This window comes from Oryzias latipes, chromosome 2 (assembly GCF_053564925.1).
Source record: "Oryzias latipes strain Hd-rR chromosome 2, Olatipes_Hd-rR_3.1".
NCBI lineage: Eukaryota > Metazoa > Chordata > Actinopteri > Beloniformes > Adrianichthyidae > Oryzias > Oryzias latipes.
In genome coordinates, this window is record NC_136238.1 from 5,872,117 (window position 1) to 5,897,720 (window position 25,604).

Sequence of the window (25,604 nt, forward strand, 5' to 3'; positions counted from 1 at the left end):
CATTCTTTATTAGTTTCATATTCTATTTTAAAAATGTGTTTAGAAAATATGAATACAAGTAAATCAATTGGTTCTTAAATTAGTTTTTAAAAGTCTTTTCATTTCCTAGAGATTCAAATTGTGATTTGAGTTTTATTAATTTGTTAACAAAGGAATGGGACAAATCAAACGTAAATAATCCCACCCTTATTGTGTTGAGCTATTTCCTTTTGCATAGAACTTTTCCATAAGCCAGTTCTTAATATCTGTTTAAAGTTATTTCAACTTTTTCTGCTTGATTACTGAATAATAATAAAGTAGTGGGGCTTTTCTTTGGAGCCATGACTTTTGTTTTTTGCAGATCTATGATGCAGCTGTCTTTAGCGTCGATCTGCTAGCGGGAGCTTAACAAACTACAGTAGTTAAATGTTATCATTTCATTTATTCTTTTTCTCCATTGAATTCCAAACCTTTTTCGTGGTTTTCGTGTTTGTTTTTGCCTCCTGTAGCCGTTTCACAGCCTCCACAGTCGGTTAGAACATGTTTGTGAAGGATGAACAGCTGAAGATGTTTGCGGCGTTCGTGGCGGCATCGCCACCACTGATATCCGTGATGTCGCCGAGCCGCGTGCGCTCAAGTCCCCCCCCCCCGGCAGCTTTCAGCATTGGTGTCTGTGACCCAGAACTACCTTCTGACAAAGTGCTACCTCATTTCAATGCTAATGTGTTGTCATGGCTGTTTTCAAAGCGCCGCCGCTGCTGCTCATAATGATTCTGGTTACCTTAGAGGCTGCGGTTAATCCTGCAGATCCCTGCGGAGCGTCTGCGCGCCCAGAGGTCATGGAGATAATGTTTAAATAGACTCCGGTATTATTCCGAGGGGACGACCACAGGGATGTAAACGGATGACAGTTTCTTGATCTCCTTCCGCACATATGCTGGAGAACGGGGGATTAAACGGCGGGCGTCGTTGCGTCTTCGTGAACTCTCAACCTTCGAGGTGCACGCCGAGCTATCACCAGGAACGGCGTCTTTTTCTGGCCCTGAATAGATAACAGCCAAATGAAATGTATTAGAAATGTGGAACAATCTCAAAGGGCCTCCAGCTGTTTACGGAAAATGGTGTTTGGCTGCTGGAAAATGACTCCAAACAGGACAACAGAGGAGGAGGACATGGACGTCATTTAGCGTCAGCAGGGAGACCAACTCCAGCTTTGTGACTCCGCTGGAAGTTTTCAGGTTTGTTTTTACTCAAACGCTAAGAAAATTGTGAATCCAACTCCAGATGTGTCCTTCTCAGGAGGGATAACCATTCATTTCTAATGGTATGACGTCTCCTAAACCAGATTTTTTTTACGATGGCAGCAAATAAAAAGTGGATTTTTTTTTATTTTACTTTACATCTATAAACAGTTGTCCAAAAGAAATGCCTAGACAGACTTTTCATCTAGAACAATTCAAAAATGTCAGTTTAGAAAAATCTGCTTCCAAGCCATAAAGACTTGATCCAAACGATGATGGCGTCTCGGGTGATACGACGGTGTTGATGTGTGTTTTGTGAGGGAAAAAAGGAATATTATTTTAATGTAGAACCATAAAAATTGATGTTTGTGTTTATTAAGCTCACATTTAGAAAACAATTTAAAAAAACAGTAAATTTAAATGTTTATGGTGGTGAGATGCTGCTGGAGAAGTGTGATGGTACCATTGACTGGAAGAACCCCCTCCCTTCTCGTGTTCCCAAACAGGAAGTACCAGTGCTTCCTGAAACAGGCGCCACCATGTGGAAACTGTAACCCTGACATGCTTTGTAGCTTCGCCCCATCCAATGCTATGTCGTAAAGCTCTCGCCAGATTCTGTGTGATTATCGCGAGACTTGGGCTTTGTAAAGGGGCAAGCTCAGGGGGTTTGTTTTAGGGAGGTCAGACGAGATGTCACTGCATTCATGAGACACGGCACGGCGGTGAAAAGCGCTATCAGGGGGTTATTTTTACTAAACACTCAGTGATGTGTCCAGACAGATCAGCTGATGCTGGCGTTAGCTGAGCTCCTCTGGGTAAACGGGTTATATGGTGTTTTGTTTACACAATGGATTTAGAGTGTTGCCGCTGTTGTATGGGATTTGATGCACCTCTTGGTTGATGTTCAATGAATTTATTAATTATGCTTGTTTTAGAGTACTCTTTTGAACTTCAGTTCCACTTTAATGTCCTCTTCCATTATAAGAATTAGTTATTGCTGGTTCTGTGCAGGCCAGGTTCTATCGAGGATGGATGCTGTTTGTTGATTTCAGGTCTACCCAAGCTGAAAACTTTGTAACATTGAACTAGGCATAGGCATATACACCTACACCTCCATATGTCGATTTGGTGGATTTATGATATGAGCTTTGTTTGCGCTTAACTTCTTGGAGTTGGATCTATAAACATTTGGAGGATGGGCAGCAGATGTACTATATTGAACTGACTGTTTAACACCCCCCCCCCCCCCTGCACTGGAGGGGTCAGAGAGCCACAATGGAGGGGTCAAAGAGCCACAATGGAGGGGTCATAGAGCCACAATGGAGGGGTCAAAGAGCCACAATGGAGGGGTCATAGAGCCACAATGGAGGGTCAAAGAGCCACAATGGAGGGTCATAGAGCCACAATGGAGGGGTCAGAGAGCCACAATAGAGGGTCATAGAGCCACAATGGAGGGGTCAAAGAGCCACAATGTAGGGGTTAAAGAGCCACAATGGAGGGGTCATAGAGCCACAATGGAGGGGTCAAAGAGCCACAATGGAGGGGTCATAGAGCCACAATGGAGGGGTCAAAGAGCCACAATGGAGGGGTCAGAGAGCCACAATGGAGGGGTCAAAGAGCCACAATGGAGGGGTCAAAGAGCCACAATGGAGGGATCATAGAGCCACAATGGAGGGGTCAAAGAGCCACAATGGAGGGGTCAGAGAGCCACAATGGAGGGGTCAAAGAGCCACAATGGAGGGGTCATAGAGCCACAATGGAGGGGTCAAAGAGCCACAATGGAGGGGTCAGAGAGCCACAATGGAGGGGTCAAAGAGCCACAATGGAGGGGTCAAAGAGCCACAATGGAGGGATCATAGAGCCACAATGGAGGGGTCAAAGAGCCACAATGGAGGGGTCAGAGAGCCACAATGGAGGGGTCAAAGAGCCACAATGGAGGGGTCATAGAGCCACAATGGAGGGTCAAAGAGCCACAATGGAGGGTCAAAGAGCCACAATGGAGGGGTCATAGAGCCACAATGGAGGGGTCAGAGAGCCACAATGGAGGGGTAAGAGAGCCACAATGGAGGGGTCAAAGATCCACAATGGAGGGGTCATAGAGCCACAATGGAGGGGTCAAAGAGCCACAATGGAGGGGTCAAAGAGCCACAATGGAGGGGTCAAAGAGCCACAATGGAGGGGTCATAGAGCCACAATGGAGGGGTCAAAGAGCCACAATGGAGGGGTCATAGAGCCACAATGGAGGGGTCAAAGAGCCACAATGGAGGGGTCAAAGAGCCACAATGGAGGGGTCATAGAGCCACAATGGAGGGGTCAAAGAGCCACAATGGAGGGGTCAAAGAGCCACAATGGAGGGGTCAAAGAGCCACAATGGAGGGATCATAGAGCCACAATGGAGGGGTCAAAGAGCCACAATGGAGGGGTCAGAGAGCCACAATGGAGGGGTCATAGAGCCACAATGGAGGGGTCAAAGAGCCACAATGGAGGGGTCATAGAGCCACAATGGAGGGGTCATAGAGCCACAATGGAGGGGTCAAAGAGCCACAATGGAGGGTCAAAGAGCCACAATGGAGGGTCATAGAGCCACAATGGAGGGGTCAGAGAGCCACAATAGAGGGTCATAGAGCCACAATGGAGGGGTCAAAGAGCCACAATGTAGGGGTTAAAGAACCACAATGGAGGGGTCATAGAGCCACAATGGAGGGGTCAAAGAGCCACAATGGAGGGGTCATAGAGCCACAATGGAGGGGTCAAAGAGCCACAATGGAGGGGTCAGAGAGCCACAATGGAGGGGTCAAAGAGCCACAATGGAGGGGTCAGAGAGCCACAATGGAGGGATCATAGAGCCACAATGGAGGGGTCAAAGAGCCACAATGGAGGGGTCAGAGAGCCACAATGGAGGGGTCAAAGAGCCACAATGGAGGGGTAAGAGAGCCACAATGGAGGGGTCAAAGAGCCACAATGGAGGGGTAAGAGAGCCACAATGGAGGGGTCAAAGATCCACAATGGAGGGGTCATAGAGCCACAATGGAGGGGTCAAAGAGCCACAATGGAGGGGTCAAAGAGCCACAATGGAGGGGTCAAAGAGCCACAATGGAGGGGTCATAGAGCCACAATGGAGGGGTCAAAGAGCCACAATGGAGGGGTCATAGAGCCACAATGGAGGGGTCATAGAGCCACAATGGAGGGGTCAAAGAGCCACAATGGAGGGGTCAAAGAGCCACAATGGAGGGGTCATAGAGCCACAATGGAGGGGTCAAAGAGCCACAATGGAGGGGTCAAAGAGCCACAATGGAGGGGTCAAAGAGCCACAATGGAGGGATCATAGAGCCACAATGGAGGGGTCAAAGAGCCACAATGGAGGGGTCAGAGAGCCACAATGGAGGGGTCAAAGAGCCACAATGGAGGGGTCATAGAGCCACAATGGAGGGTCGAAGAGCCACAATGGAGGGTCGAAGAGCCACAATGTAGGGGTCAAAGAGCCACAATGGAGGGGTCAAAGAGCCACAATGGAGGGGTCATAGAGCCACAATGGAGGGGTCAAAGAGCCACAATGGAGGGGTCAGAGAGCCACAATGGAGGGGTCAAAGAGCCACAATGGAGGGATCATAGAGCCACAATGGAGGGGTCAAAGAGCCACAATGGAGGGGTCAGAGAGCGACAATGGAGGGGTCAAAGAGCCACAATGGAGGGGTCATAGAGCCACAATGGAGGGGTCAAAGAGCCACAATGGAGGGTCATAGAGCCACAATGGAGGGTCATAGAGCCACAATGGAGGGGTCAAAGAGCCACAATGGAGGATCAAAGAGCTACAATGGAGGGGTCAAAGAGCCACAATGGAGGGTCATAGAGCCACAATGGAGGGGTCAGAGAGCCACAATAGAGGGTCATAGAGCCACAATGGAGGGGTCAAAGAGCCACAATGGAGGGTCAAAGAGCCACAATGTAGGGGTCATAGAGCCACAATGGAGGGTCAAAGAGCTACAATGTAGGGGTCATAGAGCCACAATGGAGGGTCAAAGAGCCACAATGTAGGGGTCATAGAGCCACAATGGAGGGGTCAAAGAGCCACAATGGAGGGTCATAGAGCCACATTGGAGGGGTCAAAGAGCCACAATGTAGGGGTCAAAGAGCCACAATGGAGGGGTCACAGAGCCACAAAAGAGGGTCATAGAGCCACAATGGAGGGGTCAAAGAGCCACAATGGAGGGTCAAAGAGCCACAATGGAGGGTCATAGAGCCACAATGGAGGGGTCAAAGAGCCACAATGGAGGGTCAAAGAGCCACAATGGAGGGTCAGAGAGCCACAATGAAGGTGTCAGAGAGCCACAATAGAGGGTCATAGAGCCACAATGGAGGGGTCAAAGAGCCACAATGGAGGGTCAAAGAGCCACAATGTAGGGGTCAAAGAGCCACAATGGAGGGGTCAAAGAGCCACAATGGAGGGGTCAAAGAGCCACAATGGAGGGGTCATAGAGCCACAATGGAGGGGTCAAAGAGCCACAATGGAGGGGTCAGAGAGCCACAATGGAGGGGTCAAAGAGCCACAATGGAGGGATCATAGAGCCACAATGGAGGGGTCAAAGAGCCACAATGGAGGGGTCAAAGAGCCACAATGGAGGGGTCATAGAGCCACAATGGAGGGGTCATAGAGCCACAATGGAGGGGTCAAAGAGCCACAATGGAGGGGTCATAGAGCCACAATGGAGGGGTCATAGAGCCACAATGGAGGGGTCAAAGAGCCACAATGGAGGGGTCAAAGAGCCACAATGGAGGGGTAATAGAGCCACAATGGAGGGGTCAAAGAGCCACAATGGAGGGGTCATAGAGCCACAATGGAGGGTCAAAGAGCCACAATGGAGGGGTCATAGAGCCACAATGGAGGGGTCAAAGAGCCACAATGGAGGGGTCATAGAGCCACAATGGAGGGGTCAAAGAGCCACAATGGAGGGGTCAAAGAGCCACAATGGAGGGGTCAGAGAGCCACAATGGAGGGGTCAAAGAGCCACAATGGAGGGATCATAGAGCCACAATGGAGGGGTCAAAGAGCCACAATGGAGGGGTCAGAGAGCGACAATGGAGGGGTCAAAGAGCCACAATGGAGGGGTCATAGAGCCACAATGGAGGGGTCAAAGAGCCACAATGGAGGGTCATAGAGCCACAATGGAGGGGTCAAAGAGCCACAATGGAGGGGTCATAGAGCCACAATGGAGGGGTCAAAGAGCCACAATGGAGGGTCAAAGAGCTACAATGGAGGGGTCAAAGAGCCACAATGGAGGGTCATAGAGCCACAATGGAGGGGTCAGAGAGCCACAATAGAGGGTCATAGAGCCACAATGGAGGGGTCAAAGAGCCACAATGGAGGGTCAAAGAGCCACAATGTAGGGGTCATAGAGCCACAATGGAGGGTCAAAGAGCTACAATGTAGGGGTCATAGAGCCACAATGGAGGGGTCATAGAGCCACAATGGAGGGGTCATAGAGCCACAATGGAGGGGTCAAAGAGCCACAATGTAGGGGTCATAGAGCCACAATGGAGGGGTCAAAGAGCCACAATGGAGGGTCATAGAGCCACATTGGAGGGGTCAAAGAGCCACAATGTAGGGGTCAAAGAGCCACAATGGAGGGGTCACAGAGCCACAAAAGAGGGTCATAGAGCCACAATGGAGGGGTCAAAGAGCCACAATGGAGGGTCAAAGAGCCACAATGGAGGGTCATAGAGCCACAATGGAGGGGTCACAGAGCCACAAAAGAGGGTCATAGAGCCACAATGGAGGGGTCAAAGAGCCACAATGGAGGGTCAAAGAGCCACAATGGAGGGTCAAAGAGCCACAATGGAGGGTCATAGAGCCACAATGGAGGGTCATAGAGCCACAATGGAGGGTCATAGAGCCACAATGGAGGGTCATAGAGCCACAATGGAGTATTAACACAAATTCTACTCAAAGTGGTGAATTGTGCAGCTTTATTATAAAGAATATGACACATTTAGCATAAATGCACAGAAATAATACAGAATCCTGCAGTGAGTTCCTCAATCAAAGAAGCCATCAAATGCTGCACAAAGATCAATTTTTAATTTTTTTCCATTCTGTCATCTTACATGTCTTTGTTTTTCTTGCGTTAAACTGTCGGCGTTCCCTCTCCCGGCTTTTGTTGATCGATTTAAGTAAAGTTAACACCAATGGGAGCGCCTTATTAATAATGGAGAGCATGTCTGTATGTATAGGCGTTGTGTCTGTGTCGGCTTACACATGAAAGAGGAATTTAACACATTTACACCCAAGGCGCACTTAAATCAACTGCAAGAGAGCAGAGAGCAGAATGAAAAGATACCAGCTTCAAAAATGACAATTGAAGGAAAAAAAACCTTTGAAGGATTCAGGGAAGTCCTTTTATTGTGAAATAAATGTGGTCATTTGTGTTCAGCTGGAGACTAATTTATTTATCAAGAAAAATGATCTTTTGCTATAACTCTATCATAATATTCACAGCCCTCTGTGGCTGATATTGATCGGTGTGTTTGCTGACGACCATTAGAGGCGATGATGAGACCTGTGGACGTCTCCATCGTCGGGTGACTTTAGTCAAAGGATTTCTTTTCAGCCTCCTGGCCTCTGTAAATGCTAAAGGTGATGCTGAGGTGAAGGCTGGCGGTGAGAAGACACCTCCACTGCTTCTGTCTTTCATGGCAGACAGGTGAAGCCGTCCCCCCTCATATCGGCTGCCTGATCACGCGCCTCAGAGTCCAGTCAGTTCTAATCACTCTGTGCTTCAGCCACCATCACTGTTACTGAGGGTAAAAAAAAGCAGGGAGAAGCAGAGCTGAGGGGAATACAAACCAGCCTGCTGGAAGTTCACGACGATCGCCAGGGATCCAGTCAGTCGAGGTGAACGGGAGGGGGCGGAGTTTAGGTTTGGCTTGACATAAGGAGAATGTTGACAGCACTTTTAGAGAAGGATCCAGAACCTACTCTGCTCTGAGATGTCCTGTTTTTGTCAAGTCTGTCCTGCAGCAGCTGGACTCCTTTAAAGCATGTTTGGGCTGCAGGAAGCTTTTTGTTGATCGTTTTACAAAATAAATGTGGAAACATGGAGGAGTTGTTGTCTCTGTGACGGCAGGAGGGGTTCACGAGTTCAGCCTCTCTGCTTGCGTTGCACACGATCGTCTGATAACTGAGCAGGACAGAAACAAAGAGGCCTTCAGGCTTTTTTAGCCCCATGATGGAGATTCAGTTCCATGCGGCAACACTGACATCTGCTGGTGGAATGAGGAACTGCAACACGATTTGGTAAATGAAACTGATTTAACCAACACACAACAGTATAAATATTATTTTTAAATATTCTTAAATATGTGTTGTTGAATATGATCAGTTTAGTTAATTCTTTTGAGTTTTTCGGTGATAACGTTTTTAATGAAAATCATTTTTTAAAATCAGTTTAAATATTCTATTTCTAAAGTTTATTTAGAATTTTTTTCCAGTTAGTCACAACTTTATTTAACCTAAATAATGCCAGTCAGCTTTAACGACGTTAGGCTTTTAAAGGTGACAAATTGAAATTTAACAAAACTTTCTTTTAATTTATTTTTCAATATAATCATTACTTTTATCAACTTTAGGATTTTATTATATATAAATTTGATGAAAACTACATTTAGGTTTAAAGTAGAAACACTTAAGGGAAAAAAAGTTTTAATTGAACCAACAATTGATTAACTGATCATGAAAACAACTGATAAAACACAATAACATAATCAAGTGTCTTTGATCATGAATATATTAAAAACTTGCATCAAATAAACCTGCAGATCTCCAAAACATTAAATATTTAACTTAAACTGAAGTTAATAAAATAAAAAATATACTATTTTTTTCTTCTTTTTTATATAAAATAAGAAAATTGTCTTTTGTAATGCATTTTTTAAAACTTCCGGTTGTTGCCAGTAGGGGCGCTATTCCCGCGTCGTGTCTCTTTCTCTGCATGCTAAGGAAGCAACAAAACACAACCACGTGTTGTCTGAGCATGCGCACTGCTGCCTCTAGTTGTATACGGACTGAATCGCCTCTTTTGGGACAGAAAAGGGGCAAATCTTCCGTTTTTTTCAGTGAACTGTGAACTGAAACTGACAACTTGAGTGAATCTGAGCCCAGATTAGACTCTATTGATGAGTAAATGTTAAATCTGAGTTTTGTGTTTGTTCTGAAAACGTTTCTCTGACCTGTCAGTGTCAGATGGAGTGTGAAGAGGAGGAAGAGGAAGAAGGAGCTGCAGCCATGCTGTGGTCCATCCAGGAGGCTGTGGAGAAGCAGACATTGCAGATCGGGGCCTCCGTCTGTGGGGCCACGGCTGTGGTGGACGTCCTGAGGGCCCTCGGTCTGGACGTGGCTCCGGAGGAGGCTGACCGCTGCGTTCAAACCCGTCTGAGGAGGAACGAGGCGCCGCTGCCCGACTACCTGCTGTCTCGCAGCGAAGCTGGTAAGAAGAGTCCCCGGCTCCCGCCGAGCCGAAGGCAGAAACTGAAGAGTCTGCGGTTCTCCGACAGGAGCGACGCACGAGCAGCTGATCACGGGCGCGCAGCAGGCCAGCGGCGGCAGGGTGAGGGGCAGATTCTTCCACTTCCATCCTCCCAGGAAGGTCAGGCTGGTCCCCTGGCTCGCACGCTGGATCCGCAGAGGCGCCGTCCCCGTGGCAACCATGAACATGCAGGTGGGCGTTCCTGAGGGCGAGGAGGTCCCCGACGCCTGGCACCACCAGCTCATATTCGGAGTTGCTCCAAACGCTGTTTTCATGACGAATCCCCTGGATGTGGGTGAGTCTCTGAAGAAGAGGAGGAGGCAGTTTCTGGGGTGGGACGTCTTCATCGCTCTAGTTTCTTCCAGTGAGTGAGGAGGAGCTGCAGCAGAGGCTCTGCAGCGAGTCGGTCCTCCTGATCCGCCGTGAAGACGTCCTGCAGAGATTCACCCCCGACTGCTGCCTGTCCGGCCTCTCCCATCACCCGTCAGACCAGCGCTGGCGACACCTGGATGTGGAAGGTGAGGCGGCTGCACCTCCGTCTCCCGTGACAAACTCTTCCCCCCCCCCCCCCCCCCCCCCCCCTAAAACTTCCTCTCCCGTCTTCAGGTCAGGTGAGGAAGATGATCCAGGAGGACGAGGAACCAAAGCAGAGCCACATCCGCATCCCTGCAGCCTACAGCTCCGGGGTGACGCTCTTCGTCCTCCACGAGTCACAACTGGCCCAGGAGCTCCTCGCCGCCGCAGAGCTGCCGTTGCTCTAAAGCAGGAACTGTGATAGGTTCTCCAACAAGCCCGTAGAACCAGAACATGTGTGGTTGGATCTGTGTCTTTTGGTTCTACGTCATTTTTCAGGTTAAACAAATAAAATAATCTTTCGGTGATTCGGGTTCACTCTCAACATATGAAATCACTTTATTGTGATGTGACAAGTTATCTATTTATTATGTGATTAAATTAAATTAACTGAGTTATTTCATACTGTAAGAACGACTCAATTAAGGAGAAACCCTTATCAATATAGGGATATGATTTAAATGAATAGAAACTGTGTTTGTCTATAATTTATAAATCTATTTTAATAAAATTTTAAACGTGGTCTCATTGTTTGTGTAACTTTTTATAATAAAACTAATAATTTAATAAGTACATAAAAGTGGCTTCATTTCAATCTTTAAATATGTTTTTATTGGTAATTTATCTTTTAATAATATACTGTACGTTTTTTTAGTAGAACGTTGAAACTGAAATGAACGTTTTTATCTGTTTTTTTTAGCATATTTGCTAGCTCTAGCGTGAACCGTAACTACAACTCCCATGATGCAAATCGACCGCCACGCCCCAAGGAAGTTTTCCAAAAAAGTTATCCCAAAACGTTGTGCACGTGAGGTTCGAAGCCTCGCAGAGTTTCACGTTAATTCTTTCTCTTGTTTGTCGCGGTTTCATCAAAGTTCGCGTTTCACTTGGTTCTCTTTTCCCGCGCTGTGTCGCTCCGAGCTCACGTGCTTTGTGCTCGCGAGGAGACTTGACGTTTGTCTGCAGCAGCTTCAGTCTGCAGACGGTGAGCAGAGGATCCACTACTGAGCTCCGACTATTTCCTGGACAGGAATACATTCAGGTTGGTGTTGGAGTGATGAGACGCTGACAAAGATTGTTTAGTTGTTTGTGTTTTACATTTGTTTGTAAACAGAGGTTTGTGTTAAATTACTTTAGATGTGTTTTTTTTGTAATAACCGTAGAAATAAACGCATTTTCTAATGTAGTGTATTTTAAAATCTGTAGGGAACTTATTTGTTTTTTAACAACAATTTGCAATTATTGCCTTTTTTTTAGAGAGATTTTAAACAAGAAGTTTTATTTATTTTAAAACATTTTTGTAATATTTATGTTTGCTGTTATGACTGATAACATTTTTCACATAAAAATGTATGCTTTGTTAAAATCAGTTTAAAGTTATTGCTGAGTTCTTTTGTCGAGTCGTCATGGTTACACATCAAAAATGAATCAATCTGCAAGTAGAGTTTTCTTTTTCTTTTGAACTTTGAATTCAATTAAACCATAACTTTTGCCAAAGTGGGGTATTCATATATTTCAGTGCAGATTTATTCCTAATAACTTTCTTGCAGGTAAAGTTTATCCGTGTTTGATTTTTCTAAAGATTGATCGTCTGTCTTTGAAATGTGAGTCACATGATCAGAGGGATGAGACTAATCACAGACATGTGAGCCGCTGTAACCCTTGTCCCATTCATCAGCCTTTTGATTTAAACTTTAGTTGAATAATTTAACAGAAGTATTCTAATTTTACATGCATTAACTTACATAAGTTCATAACCAGGTTTAGTTTTTCCTCCTTCATTCTTTCGCTCTGGCCCTGTGAGACATAAAATGATTGGGATCCGTCTAACTCCTGAAGTGTTTATCTGCAGAGCTGCATTTATCTCTGTTTTACTCTGATTACATTGATGAATGTAGGCCCCTCCCCCCCCACAGGCATCCTCTGTTTAGTGTAAATAAACACGCTGGATGTTTTAAACGTAAACAGACGTTTCTCAGGTATAAAGTGATTTTTCTGGATGAAGCGGCGGCTCCTTTACTGTAGATCAAACGCCTTTATGGAGCCGGCTCCACGCCGGACGTGATTGCATCTGAGAAAAAGGTCACTTGCTGACTTTATGTGCAGTCAAAAGGAATGATGGGAAATTGTTTTCCCTTTAAATCGTCTCTTAACAATCTTCACGCGATTTATTCTGACAGAGCGTCTCCGTGACAACACAGGCCGGATCAACACAGCCATGGCAGAGCGGGTGCTGGTGGTCGGCGGCGGCGGACGGGAGCACGCGCTGGCCTGGAAGCTGGCGCAGTCGCCGCAGACTCAGCAGGTCCTGGTGGCGCCGGGGAACGCGGGGACGGCCGCCTGCGGCAAGATCAGCAACTCTGGTAAATCTGAGGCCAAAGGTCCCAAACGCCAGCTGCTCTTATTTTGAAGGATGAGTCGTGTTGGTTCCTATGAAGAACGAAGGGCTGCTGACAAAGGATCTGATGAAATTTTTATGGGATGGCCACAGGACCTACAAATTGGCGGCCATTTTTATGGCAAAGTGAACAATTTGGCAAATTTATTTCCCTCTTCCACGTTTTCCCAAATATTTGAGCGATTTTTCATGAGATTTTAAATCTGCAACCAGAACTGAATTTGTTTGACCTTTGACCTCAGGAAAGGTCACTTTTTGTCCCCTCTATGAATGTAAAGTCATTCACAATCGTGGTCTTCCCCTGTCACTCTCACTTTTTCTGAAATTTTTTTTCAAGAAAATATAAAAATATTAGGAATGTGGGCGTGGTTAATAAAAAAAAACTCCGTTGCCAAGGAAATTCAAAAGTTAACTTTTGCAGATTCCGCTAAAAATGACATCGACCTGTTCGTCACCCTCAGGCGACCAAAAAATAAAATGGTTGCTATGGTGATAAAACCAACAGAAAAGCTGCCATTTCAAACAAAAGGTCTGTTTTGTTTTTAAAACAGAAATTGTCCCGTCTGCTCTGACTGTGGGGGCAGAAGGGGAAGGTGAGTCAGAAGATGGCGGAGGGCAGGGGGGTGGGTAGTACCTGGGGGGCCATACAGTGCTGCTCGCAGCTTTATAGGACATATCAGAATGTCTTCTATTTGCCCAATTTCACTGCTTTGGAATAGAAAGTGGGCGGAGCAAACCAGGGTTAATATTTGCTGCTGAGGGGAAATTGTTTTCCGTTTGTTCTGAATTGTTGTCGCTCTTCGGCGCCGGCAGAGGTCTCTGTGAGCAACCACGCCATCCTGGCTCAGTTCTGCAAGGATCACCACGTGGGTCTGGTGGTGGTGGGGCCCGAGGCGCCGCTGGCGGCAGGTGAGTGGCGCCGCTTCGTTTGCTCCTCTTCTTTCGTCGGACCTCGGATCTTGAGCTACGGGTCGCCTGGCAGGAATCGTGGACGACCTGACGGCGGCGGGGGTTCCGTGTTTCGGACCTTCGGCCAAAGCGGCTCAGCTGGAGGCCAGCAAGAGCTTCGCCAAAGCCTTCATGGAGCGCCACGGCGTCCCCACGGCTCGCTACGGCTCCTTCAGCGACCCGCAGGAGGCCTGCAGCTTCATCCGCAGGTCCTCAGCCCCTCTGTTGTTATGGCAACCACGCTCCGCAGGCCGTGACTCTCCCGGTCGTTTGCAGGGCGGACTTTCCCGCTCTGGTGGTGAAGGCCAGCGGCCTGGCGGCAGGAAAGGGCGTGATCGTGGCCAAAGACCAGGAGGAGGCGTGTCAGGCTGTGATGGACATCATGAAGGTACAGAACCGCCCACTCTGCTTTAAGTTAATGTAAAAAAAATGGTGTTTTGTCTAAAAAATGCACATAAAAAGATTTTTATTGATTACAATTTTTTTAATAAAATGTTTATAATACAGAAAAACAAAATGAAAACAAATAAAATGCATTGTAAAAACATAAATTAATGTACATTTTTATTATAAAATTTCACACGTTATTGATTTATTATTTCTGGATGTTGGACAAATTTCCGACCTGCAAGTACCAGATGTGTCCACAAGGGGGCACTCTAGTAGCCAGATCACAAACATTTTAACTTCTAGTACAGTCATTCCTACAAAATAAAATCTGAAAATGAACATTTGATCCACTTTGAAATAAAGGACTAAAATATTTAATGTAATTTATAAAATTATAAAGGAAAGCCTTTCAGAGGCTTCGTAACGGGTTGGAGCAGAAAAGTTACGGCTGCAGTTTCTCCTTAAAGGACAGAGCCTTCGGATCGGCAGGAGAGACGGTGGTGGTGGAAGAGCTCCTGGAGGGGGAGGAGGTGTCGGTGAGTTTTCGTGACGGCGGCGTCCGGTTGTGCTGGAGCGCGCTCATCCTCCGTGTTCCTGCAGTGCCTGTGCTTCAGCGACGGCACGTCCGTCTCGCCGATGCCTCCGGCTCAGGATCACAAGCGGCTGCAGGACGGGGATCTGGGTCCGAACACCGGCGGCATGGGCGCCTACTGCCCCACCCCCCAGGTGCCGTAGAGCAGGTGGGTTTTGGCCCTCAGGACGACAGACAATCACGAGCGTTGTCCTCTGCAGGTGAGCCAGGAGCTGCTGCAGCAGATCACGGAGTCCGTCCTGCAGAAGACCGTTGACGGGATGCGGGAGGAGGGAGCTCCGTACGTGGGTGAGACCTGCTTCCTGTCGCATCTGCACGTGTGCAAACGCTGCATGTGCTCACTCACCTGCTGCACAGGTGTGCTGTACGCGGGGCTGATGCTCACCAAGCAGGGGCCCAAGGTGCTGGAGTTCAACTGCCGCTTTGGAGACCCTGAATGTCAGGTGAGTTTGGAAAAATGGAAACCAGTTTTAGTGTGTTAGTCTTCTTAAATTAAAATGGCAACAAAAACACATTTTATTCAGTCAATTAAAATATATTAAGCTAAAAAAGAGGAGCACCAGGCTCTGATGGGATTTTTACTTAACTAGAAACAATAAAAGCCATTAAAACAGATCCAACTTAAATAAAAAGCATAAACATTGATTATTTTTGTCAACAGATCATGAATTGGAAAAAGGAATAAGTTTATTTACATTTTTTATTTAGGACTTAAAAGCTTTAACTCACTTTGAGAAGAAAAATATATATTATTCATAGCCCCTTAAATTTTTATTATAACACTTTTTATTCAATTAAATTAGCAAAAAAATAAGAAGAGTTAGAATTTAAAAGGAATAAATGTGTTGAGGGGTCTGATGTAATTCTATGAAATGTCCACTAGATGGAGGCATTGTTCGGATTTTAAAGTGGTTGTTTTTAGCGTTATAAACAATCAAAGCCAAAGAATTTGTTTTATTTATAGCAAATATTAGTTTGTTTTTTGTTTTGTTTTTTTGCCTGAAATACCACAAGATATATAAAATATATAAATTGCTGTTTGTAATTAAAAAACGGTCTAAAAAAGTTATTTTTAATTTAAAATATGTACTACTTATTGAAATTCTTTAAAAGTTTAAGTATATTTATTTTATTAAAATAAGTAGAAAATATACATTTTCTAAATATAAAAAAAAGACCAGTGTTTGACTTAAAATAAAATAATTTTGTTATGAACGGATGTAGTTCCATTAAATAGTGAGACATCTAAAAGCTATAAAAAGAAACGTTTTAACTGGTTTTCAAACCATAAAAACTTTTTTTTGGCACAAATAAGTATAAACTACTAGTAATTTAAAAAAACTAAATTAAGTAAAAAATTTAAAGTTTCTTAACCCTTGTGCTATCTTAGATGACCCCCCCTTCCATTGACGTGTCATTCCTACCATGACGAAGGTGGATAAAGGTGGAAAGATTTCATGTAAATCATGGACACCATTGAAGATCACAAATCATTGAAGAAAAAAGGTTGAGGGCACTGTCTAGTGGGTCTAGATGACCCCACTCCCAATGTTAAAGTGCCTAGGATAGCACAAGGGTTACATAAAAAAGACCAGTGTTTAAATAAACTGGAGCGCTGGTGACTGATGTAATTCCTTAAAATGTCCACCAGATGGAGATATTTTTGGATCTAATGGCCATATAAAAGATTTTAAGTCTTGCATAAGAACTTATGTTTTTTTTTGCCAAAAGATAAAAAGAAAATCTCCAAACTGCTGTTGTTAATTTTCAAAATACTTTTTAATTGTAGCTGTGGTAATGATCATTATTATTATTACAATAATGATACATTTTATTTATATGGCGCGTTTTTGGGCTCCCAAGGTCGCCTTTCAGGTACAAACCAATCATAAAACACAGTTTCAGGAATAAAGCAGGATTTAAATTCATCAAATAATTTAAAAAAAACAACAGAAATAATCCTGGTGGTTATGCTTGACTCAAGAAGAGGGTGTTGAGATTTTTTTATCAAATGAGTGAGTTCCAGAGCTGAGGGGCATCTGCTCGGCCCCCAATGGAGATGGCCTGAGCGATGGGGGGAGGCAGACCTGAGGGAGCGGGGTGGGTGGAGCAACATGGAAAAGGTCAGACGGATATGGAGGGCTTTGAGGGTCAGATCAAGGGTTGATCTGAAGAGGCAGCTCCTCCAGGACCGGTGTGATGTGAAGGCTGGAGGGGCTTTTCTGATCCGGAAGGGCAGTTTCGGGGCAGTTAAAGTCTTTGTATCATTTTGTGATGGAGTCCAGATAAAGGGGAGTTAAAATGTCCTAAAATCCTCATTTTGTATGTTATTTAAATATTTAGACTTAAAAACATTTTATAAAATTGTCTAATTTTATTTGTAATAATATATCAATGTCTATTATTAAAACTTAAAAGTTTGACAATATATTTTTATTAAATAAGGTATAAAATATTAAGTTTATGAAAATAAAAAGTCACAGTACAGACTAGAGTTTGAATTTAAATGGAATATATGAGCGCTGGGGTCTGATGTAATTCTAAGAAATGCCCACTAGATGGAGCCAATTTTTTAGATGTCACTTTATAATAGCTTAAAAAATGCTGTTTTTTTTCTACTTGCCTTAAAGGTCGAGAAATTTTTTTAAGGTAAAAATGTTAAAGCTAAAAAAACATTTTAAAAAGTTGAATTACTGTACGTAAAAATATATTTGCTGAAACAAGTGACGGAAAAAACTGAACCGTTTCTCCTAGGTAGAAGCATTAATGAAGGAACAGAAAAATGATTGTCTTCTAGAATAAACTATAATAGTTTAATTATTTATCTCTTTAGCGTTTGATCATTTGAACTCAACAGCCTGCCGACCTCTGACCTTCACCTTTCCAGGTGCTGCTGCCGCTGCTGCACAGCGACCTTTATCAGGTCATCATGAACACCGTCAAGGGGAAGCTGGCCTCTAACGCCCCCGTGTGGCGGCAGGACGCCTCTGCGGTGACGGTGGTCCTGGCCAGCGCTGGATACCCCGGTTCCTACAGGAAGGGCGTGGAGATCTCAGGTGAGGCCGGCGTCCGGGGTCTGCTCTCAGGTGTCTGCAGGCTCCTCACGGCGCGTCCGTCCTGCAGGTTTGTCTCTGCTTCAGGACATGGGGCTGCAGGTTTTCCACGCCGGCACCGCTTTGAAGGAAGGGGGCGTGGTCTCCAGTGGCGGACGGGTCCTGACTGTCACGGCTGTGCGCCCAACCCTCGAGGCGGCTCTGCAGGCGGCCAGCCAGGGCGTGGCGACCATCGGCTTCCAGGGCGGCGTGTACCGGCGCGACATCGGCCACCGGGCCATCGCTTTCCTGAAGCGGCGCAGGTGAGCGAGCGCCATGTGGCGTCTGCGCATCAGGCGGTCCGTCTACAGCTCTGCTCTCCCACAGAGGCCTGACCTACAGGGACAGCGGGGTGGACGTCTCCGCAGGAAACCGGCTGGTGGACGCTATCAAGCCTCTGGCCAAAGCCACGGCGCGCCCCGGTAACGCAGGAGGAGCCGCCACTTCAGACCGCGTCTGCGTGGACGACTGACCCCTGTGTCTTTTCAGGATGTGACGCAGAACTCGGAGGCTTCGCCGGGCTCTTTGACCTGAAGGCCGCCGGCTTTGTGGACCCGATCCTGGTTTCTGGGACGGACGGAGTCGGGACTAAGCTGAAGGTCCGTCGCTGGAGCGCCATCCTGGCATTTTGGCGGCGGTCTAACCGTTTGGTGTGTTCAGGTGGCACAGGCGTGTGGGAAGCATGGAAGTTTGGGTCAGGACCTGGTGGCCATGTGTGTGAACGACGTCCTGGCTCAGGGCGCCGAGCCGCTCTTCTTCCTGGACTACTTCTCCTGTGGCCACCTGGACGTGGACGCGGCCGCCGCCGTAGTGGGCGGCATCGCCAAAGCGTGCGAGCTGGCCGGCTGCGCTCTGCTGGGTGAGAAGGCCCGGGTTGATCGCACCGCTCTAGGTTCTGGTTTGGGGTTCTAACGCTGTTCCGTCCTAGGCGGGGAGACGGCGGAAATGCCGGGCGTGTACGCTGAGGGAGAGTATGACCTGGCCGGGTTCTGCGTGGGCGCCGTGGAGCGTGGCGCTCTGCTGCCGCGGCTGCAGGAGATCGCAGAGGGAGACCTGCTGATCGGGGTGTCGTCCTCCGGGGTCCACAGCAACGGCTTCAGTCTGGTCCGCAAAGTTCTGGAGAGGGCCGACCTCGGCTACAGCTGCCCCGCCCCGTTTGGAGAACCGGGTCAGACCGTCGGTGAGTTCTGGTTTGTTAAGGTTCAAAGGTCAGGCTAAAAAATACAACGGAAGTATTTTCCAGTTCAAAGTTCAAATCAAGTTTTTATTCAAACACATGTCAGAAAAACTTTATTTAAAGTCGTCTTGTGGACGGTCTTCTGCTTCCAGGAGATGTTCTTCTGACCCCCACAAAGATCTACAGCCGCCTCCTCCTCCCCGTCCTCCGCAGCGGCGCCGTCAAAGCCTACGCCCACATCACTGGTGGGGGGCTGCTGGAGAACCTCCCCCGGGTTCTGCCTGAGAAGCTGGCGGCGGATCTAGGTGAGGAAGCTGAGGTTTTCCCGCGGTTTGGAGTCAGGAGCTCACTTCTTCTTCCTCCTCCTCTTCCTCAGACGCCACCAGGTGGAGCATCCCCGCCGTTTTCTCGTGGCTTTACAAAGAGGGGGGCCTGAGCGAGGAGGAGATGGCCCGCACGTTTAACTGTGGCTTGGGGGCGGTGCTGGTTGTGGCGCCCCCGGATGCTCAGCAGGTGCTGCGACAGCTCCAGGGGGAGGCGGCCTGGATCGTGGGGTCTCTGATTGACAGGCAGCCAGGTGAGACGGAGAACTTTGTGACTTCAGCCCACAGCTTCGCTTTTCCTAAAAGATTCTGGGTTGCAGGTTCTCAACCTGTGCTGGTCCGCAACCTGAACCAAAGCCTGACGAAGGCGGGACCAGCAGAACAAAACGATGGTTACCACGGCAACAGCAGCGCCCCGCCACAGAAGAAGACCAGAGTCGGCGTTCTCATTTCCGGCACAGGTGAGTCCGGCCACTAAGCGTCTTTCTTGGTGGAAGGTTTCTAGAAGATGACGGTTGTTGTTGTGCGGCGCAGGAACCAACCTTCAGGCGCTCATCGAACAGACCAGACGTGCGTCCAGCTCGGCGCAGATCGTGGTCGTTATTTCTAACAGACCAGGCGTCCAGGGACTGAAGAGGGCGGGGCTTGCTGGCATCCAGACACGGGTACGTTCATGTATAAAGTATATTTAACATGTGAATGTTGTGATGTCACTGGTTGTTGTCCTCCAGGTGGTCGACCACAAACTGTTTGGCAGCCGTGCAGAGTTTGACGGGACCATCGACCGCGTCCTGGAGGAGTTTGGCGTGGAGTTGGTGTGTCTGGCCGGATTCATGAGGATCCTCACTGGAACCTTTGTGAAGAAGTGGACAGGTGATGATCACTGACGTCTTGGATGGAGCTGTCACAGTCTACTTACTTCTGCTTCTGCTGCAGGTAAACTCCTGAACATCCACCCGTCGCTGCTGCCGTCCTTCAAAGGAGTGAACGCTCAGAAACAGGCGCTGGAGGCTGGCGTCCGCGTGGCGGGATGCACGGTGCACTTTGTGGCTGTAAGTACATATTTATTTATCACTGAACTCTAAGTAAACCTGTGATGAGGACAAAGACTGACCGTGTGTCCTGCAGGAGGAGGTGGACGCCGGCGCCATCGTCGTCCAGGAGGCGGTCCCTGTCCTTCCTGGAGACACAGAGGAGACGCTGTCAGAGAGGATCAGGGAGGCGGAGCATAGAGCCTTTCCTGCTGCCATGGAGCTGGTGTCCAGTGGTTCTGTGAAGTTAGGAGGAGATGGACAAATCCTCTGGAAAAGCTGAAGACCTGGACGGACGGTCCTTTAATGTGAACCGTGTAGTTTACCTGATAGACTTGACTGTAACATTCCCAATAAAGATCCTGCTGAGGATGATGGAGATGTTTGTGTGGATTCTGTACGAAGCTACAGTCCTGGAAGACAAATCTCACCTTAAGGACCTTCCAGGTCAGATGTTTACCTTGAGCCACATCTGGATTTTCCAACCCTGGTGGCTCCATCACACCAGCCTTTAATCAGCATAATCACCTGTTTACGCTGATAATAGACAGGTGTGATGGAGCGCCAGCTTTAAGAAACTCACCGACCGCAGAGACGCCGTCTTTATACCTGAGAACCGGAGCAGAAGGTTAGTTGTGGTTCAAAGAAAGACAACATGACCTGAAAGTGTCTAAAAACTGTAGGAAAATGACAAAGATGCATCACTTTATACTGAATAACTTCAGTTCCAGTGTTCACATTCTGTAAGTCTTGAACCGTTTTATTCAATGACCCAGTGGATGCAGCAGCTTCTGACACTTTACGTTCCATCAAAGCTGCTTTTCTCTGGGAGAAAATCCACTGGAGAAAACGGTTAAAGAGTAACTGAAGAACGTGAACACTGGCGCTGTAACTTAACGCCTCACAGACACGTTTAGATTTATTTTAAACGCCACATGTGACCAAACTGAAATCAAAATCTCATAGGAACATTTTACAAAAACTTTATGAATCTATTGCACTCTGATGATTGGACAGTTTATTTTATTTAATTATATAACTTTTTTTTAAATAAATCGTTCAAACGCTATGCATTATATTATGGTTTATTTTTTGCAGATTGGGTGTAAACTCCCAGAAAAAGTAGGTTTTTTTCACTACTAGGAAGCAAAACGCGGCTGAATAAACCTGAAAAGACTGATTTGGGTGACTGACACCTAATCTGTGACCCAAGATTGTTATTTAATAGGCCAAACCGATATTTTCTACTTAAATGAAGAATTTTTATTTTTAAACCATATTTGACGTTTGATTCATTTAAAAGTATGATAAATGCAACTAAAGCTAAATCCCATCATTCCTTAACAAGGTTTAGAAGACAAAGTTTTTAGAGTTTACATTTTTAAGTTTTACATTTTTTTCAATTCTCATTTTTATCTTATTAAATTAGGTAGAAAACGTTTCGCACAAAGTCCTACTTTAGATGGAAATTAATAAGTCTGATGTAATTCTATGAAATGTCCACCAGATGGAGGCATTTTTCGGATTTTGAAGTGGTTGTTTAGGACGTTTTAAAGAATGAAAGCCACAGAAATTCTTTTATTTAAAGCATAAAATTAGTTTGTTTTTGTTTTGCCTGAAAGACTAAAAAGATATATAAAACATATAAATTGCTCTTTGTAATTAAAAAAAGGTCTAAAAAAGTTAGTTTAATTTAAAATATCACCAACTTCTTAAAAGCCTTTAAATTTTTAATTAGATTTTTTTTAAATAAGTAGAAAATATAGTTTCTATATATAAAAAAGACCAGTGTTTGACTTAAAATAACATAATTTCGTTAAAAAAAAAGTATCATATTTAACTTTTTAAATGACAGAAAAAAACTAATGATATTTGTTTTAGAAAATCTATTAGATTTAAACCAGCTGTTCGTCAGTTAAACATCAAACTAAAGACTCTGGTTTTAAGAAGTTTAAGCTGAGATTAACATTAAAGAAAATGTTTAAATCCATATTGCAGAATCGTGATGTTTTATGTTGATTCCAGCAAGTTTTAATGTTTATTAAATTAAAACCTGTTAATGGAAATGAATATTTTTAGTTAAATGGCATTCCTAAAAGTGTTTTTAAAGTTTGTATAAATTTTCCCCCAAATTACTCGAGTAAATATTGTTTGTAGTTATTTTAAAATGTTATTTCTTACATCTTAGCCAGAAACCAAAACTGCAATGGAAGCAGAAGAGCGCCCTCTGGTGGACATTTGGCATTATTTAGCTGAATATGGACCTCGACTATAACTCGTTTTTATACTCTGGTTATGCTATGATTTACTTTAGCATAACTTTACTTTGACCAGTTATAAATAAACACATATGTCAGGAGTTGAATGAAAGACTGAACTTCTACTCGGGTGAGATGAATGAATTTTTGTTGACACTCGGTCAGGTTCTATGAAGGGAACTGATCTCTTACCAGGTGGGCGCATGGCGGCACGAGAAGAGACGCTCCTGTCATCTGCAGACGAGTTCTGAGGAATAAATAAGAATTGAAATGAATATTTCTGCCTGGTCTACGTTTCAGAGCAAGATGATTATGTTGTTTGAGGTGAAATTAGTCCAAAAGATGTCTATTCTTTAAGGGAACATCGTTTTATGTTTGTGTTGTTTCTGTATTTCATAAAGTCCCAGGATGACAGAAAATGTCTTTGTGAAGGCTTTTAGTTTTAGGACACTAACCGTTTGCTGTTTAAATCAGTGGACATCAAATCAATATGCTAAAGCTTTTAAAAAAATTAAAAGTTTAATAGAGGGGAAGACATGATCTGTTTTGTTTATTACAAATTTTAAAATCCTTTTTTAAGAAGATGCCAAATCACTCATGTCTGATTTTGTTAAAAAATATAAAAAATAAAATAAACTATACCAACAAACTTGTTTTGTTTATTACAATATAAAATTATTTTTTTATAAAACGCCACACCACATGTCAGCTTATGTTTAATAATATACATTTTTGTAGTTGAGTTTACACTGTCATCAAAAGCAATCAAGGACAGCTGTTTGACCACCGGGGGACAGTCTACCAGCTGTCCCCAACTTACCCCCTTCCTCATATAACCTCATATTAGGGTGAGGGGGTGGGGGGTCTAGCATGTGATGCGCCTTGGGGGGGCCCCTCCTATGGTTGCCGTATGGAGTGGGCCCCCCCTCTTTCGGTTTTATTTGCACCTTAGACATGTAGGGTCGTTGGTAGGGGGGGTGCTTGGACATCACTGCCAGCAAGCAGCAGATGTCCTCCTAGCACCCTACCCGCCAATTTTAACCGCACCTTAGACATTTAGGGCCCCTTGGTGGGGAGGGTGAGGGGACATCACTGTGAGTAATCAGGAGATGTCCCCTTAGTGCCCTATTCGCCAATTTTAACTGCACCCTCCTTAGTACACACACCCCTCCCCCTTCAATATATACATTCCAACATAAACACACACACATGCACACACACACCCTCTCAAACACACATACACACACACACATTTTGCAAGGAAGGTGGGACCTGGGTCCATCTGTCCCCTACCCCTTCCCTGGTGGGGGGTGCGGGCCCCTTGGCGATGGCGGCCGTGTCCCTTGGGTGCCGGCTCCCTGGGCCCGGCGGTGCTCTCTCCGCACGGTGGGGGGGTTCATATTACACCTGAGCCGGGGGTGTTCGTGTCCCTGGGGGGTGGGTCCTGGTCCTTGCCCCTGAGCACTTGTCCCCGCCAAACTTCCAACATGGCCGAGCCTGGTCGGGCCATATTTATAACACCCCTTGTGGGCTACCCTTTTTTCCCCGGGGTTCCCCCCTCCTGGGCGGGGGCGGCGGGCCCCTGCCTTGCTCCTCCCTGGACCAACCATGGGCCGGGTGGGTGGCTGCCTGGAGTGCGGAGCGGGTCTCCCTTGGGGGGTCCTGGCTCGTACCTGGGGTTGGGGCGGGGGGATGCCCGGAACTCCTGGGTGATGGTGGGGTGCTCGTCTGGGGCTGTGGGCGTCCTTCTCCGGTGGGGCCCTGCGTTGGGCTCTTCCGGCGCGGCGGGGGGGCTGCTTTCCTGGCTGGGCTGGGGCGTCGCTCTCTTTCGCTACGCGCCTCCCTGCTCTCTGGCTCTGGGGGCCTCGCGGCAGTCCTGCTGGCCCTGGCCTGGGTGGCGGTCTTGGTCGCCCGGGGGGCGGTTGTTCCCTGCCTGTTCCCGTGTGGCGTTGGGGGAATTCCGGCTGCCGCTGCTGCTGCGGCGGGGGTCTGGGTGTGGGGATGGCTGGGCGCTCCTCCTCCTTCTTTTCACATTCCACCATCCATTTTAGAAGAACATAAACACTCACCTGAGCACAGGTGTTAGCTCACCTTTGCACTTATAGTTTGCATGATTGAATGAATGAAAGATTTCACACTAGTTGGTTTAAAGGCATAAGTATGCGTGTGTGAACACTATCTGTTTTGTGTACATGTTGACATGTGAACATTTTTTGCAGCTAGCAGGTGTGTTGATAATATTTGAGTGTGTGTGAACAGGCCCCGCCCTTTTTGTACTACATTTGAACAGTACCGTAACGATAAACAACCAGTAAACCTGTCTGCTCTATGCTGCTTCATGGCCTTACCCCCCCTTTCACTATCACCCCCCCCCCCCCGACATCCCTCCCTCTTCTTCCCTTCTTTCCTTTTCCGTCCGGTCCAACACCGAAGATTTTCAATCATGGTTGAAATGAATAAAGTTTGGCCTCAATTACAAAAGGGGTTTGTTCAGTCATACCTTTGGTTTGTCTGAAGATTAATAACCCCTATTGTTAAAGTAAAATATGTCCAACACAAGAGGCCCTCAGCTCTCATCTGCCTGCCTAGCTGTTGGACAGGACAAGTTAAAAAAAAAAAAAAAAAAAAAAAAAAAATCAAGGCACTGGAGGTGCGCGCGCAGCGACCCATCCAAGATGGCGGCCGCGCAGGTACATTTTTTTTTATTTTTTTTTTATTTTTATTTTTTTATTTATTTATTTTTTTTTATTGTCAGACCGTCCGTGAGGCGACTACGTTTATAATAGGTATGGTAGCGACAAAGACGAAACTAACACGAACTACAAAACTGTACATTAGCTCTGTAGTTGGTTCTACAGCATTACACCAAATACAGATTTAACTGTTACTTACGGCGCAGATGGAAGGATCCCTCATACCGGAAATGACGACAGACCTCGCCTCCAAACAGACGTTAAGGCTGCATAAAAAGTTGAATTTACGTAATAACTCAGAGGAAACTTGATTTCTAATGGTTAAAAATGTCTAACCTGATGCCTGGCCGCCCTCTAGCGCGTTATTTAGCGTGAACGAGTCCTCCGTAG

The 25,604-nt window shown here is 46.1% G+C and overlaps 2 protein-coding genes across 9 annotated transcripts in view; both read left to right on the forward strand.

Moving 5' to 3' along the window:
- The window catches only part of LOC101159248 (uncharacterized), an 85,691-nt gene extending 74,856 nt beyond the window's left edge, over positions 1 to 10,835 (forward strand). For 5 of the 7 annotated variants that reach the window (XM_078931164.1, XM_078931184.1, XM_078931177.1 and 2 more), the window contains 4 exons: positions 9,451 to 9,700; positions 9,768 to 10,034; positions 10,105 to 10,257; positions 10,346 to 10,835. In XM_078931164.1, the coding sequence (XP_078787290.1) occupies positions 9,457 to 9,700; positions 9,768 to 10,034; positions 10,105 to 10,257; positions 10,346 to 10,500 (819 nt within the window). In that variant the 5' untranslated portion in view covers positions 9,451 to 9,456 and the 3' untranslated portion in view covers positions 10,501 to 10,835. Of the gene's footprint in view, positions 1 to 73; positions 1,218 to 6,749; positions 8,512 to 9,450; positions 9,701 to 9,767; positions 10,035 to 10,104; positions 10,258 to 10,345 lie in introns of those variants that run through there. The other 2 variants (XM_011485636.4, XM_020709391.3) reach the window with 2 other exon arrangements.
- A 216-nt stretch (positions 10,836 to 11,051) lies between these two features.
- Positions 11,052 to 20,638, forward strand: gart (phosphoribosylglycinamide formyltransferase). 2 transcript variants are annotated; one of them, XM_020709377.3, is made up of 22 exons: positions 11,054 to 11,354; positions 12,493 to 12,675; positions 13,524 to 13,619; positions 13,693 to 13,867; positions 13,935 to 14,046; positions 14,516 to 14,584; positions 14,649 to 14,774; positions 14,841 to 14,928; positions 14,998 to 15,083; positions 17,528 to 17,696; positions 17,764 to 17,995; positions 18,060 to 18,154; positions 18,222 to 18,331; positions 18,393 to 18,591; positions 18,661 to 18,912; positions 19,062 to 19,214; positions 19,286 to 19,486; positions 19,553 to 19,693; positions 19,767 to 19,897; positions 19,964 to 20,105; positions 20,169 to 20,284; positions 20,361 to 20,638. In XM_020709377.3, the coding sequence occupies exons 2-22, from the start codon at positions 12,531 to 12,533 to the stop codon at positions 20,544 to 20,546; spliced, it is 3,024 nt and encodes a 1,007-aa protein (XP_020565036.2). In that variant the 5' UTR covers positions 11,054 to 11,354; positions 12,493 to 12,530; the 3' UTR covers positions 20,547 to 20,638. The 2 variants fall into 2 exon arrangements, with proteins under 2 accessions (XP_023804630.1, XP_020565036.2); XM_023948862.2 differs by having other exon boundaries at positions 11,052 to 11,354; positions 12,495 to 12,675; positions 19,286 to 19,693.
- Positions 20,639 to 25,604: the final 4,966 nt, after the last annotated feature.

Bases quoted from the DNA above. Each gene is read 5' to 3' on its own strand.
- gart (XM_023948862.2), top strand. From the start codon at position 12,531: ATGGCAGAGCGGGTGCTGGTGGTCGGCGGCGGCGGACGGGAGCACGCG. The intron at 18,332-18,392 runs GTCCGTCGCTGG...TGGTGTGTTCAG, and splicing joins GAGTCGGGACTAAGCTGAAG to GTGGCACAGGCGTGTGGGAA. The intron at 20,285-20,360 runs GTAAGTACATAT...TGTGTCCTGCAG, and splicing joins GCACGGTGCACTTTGTGGCT to GAGGAGGTGGACGCCGGCGC.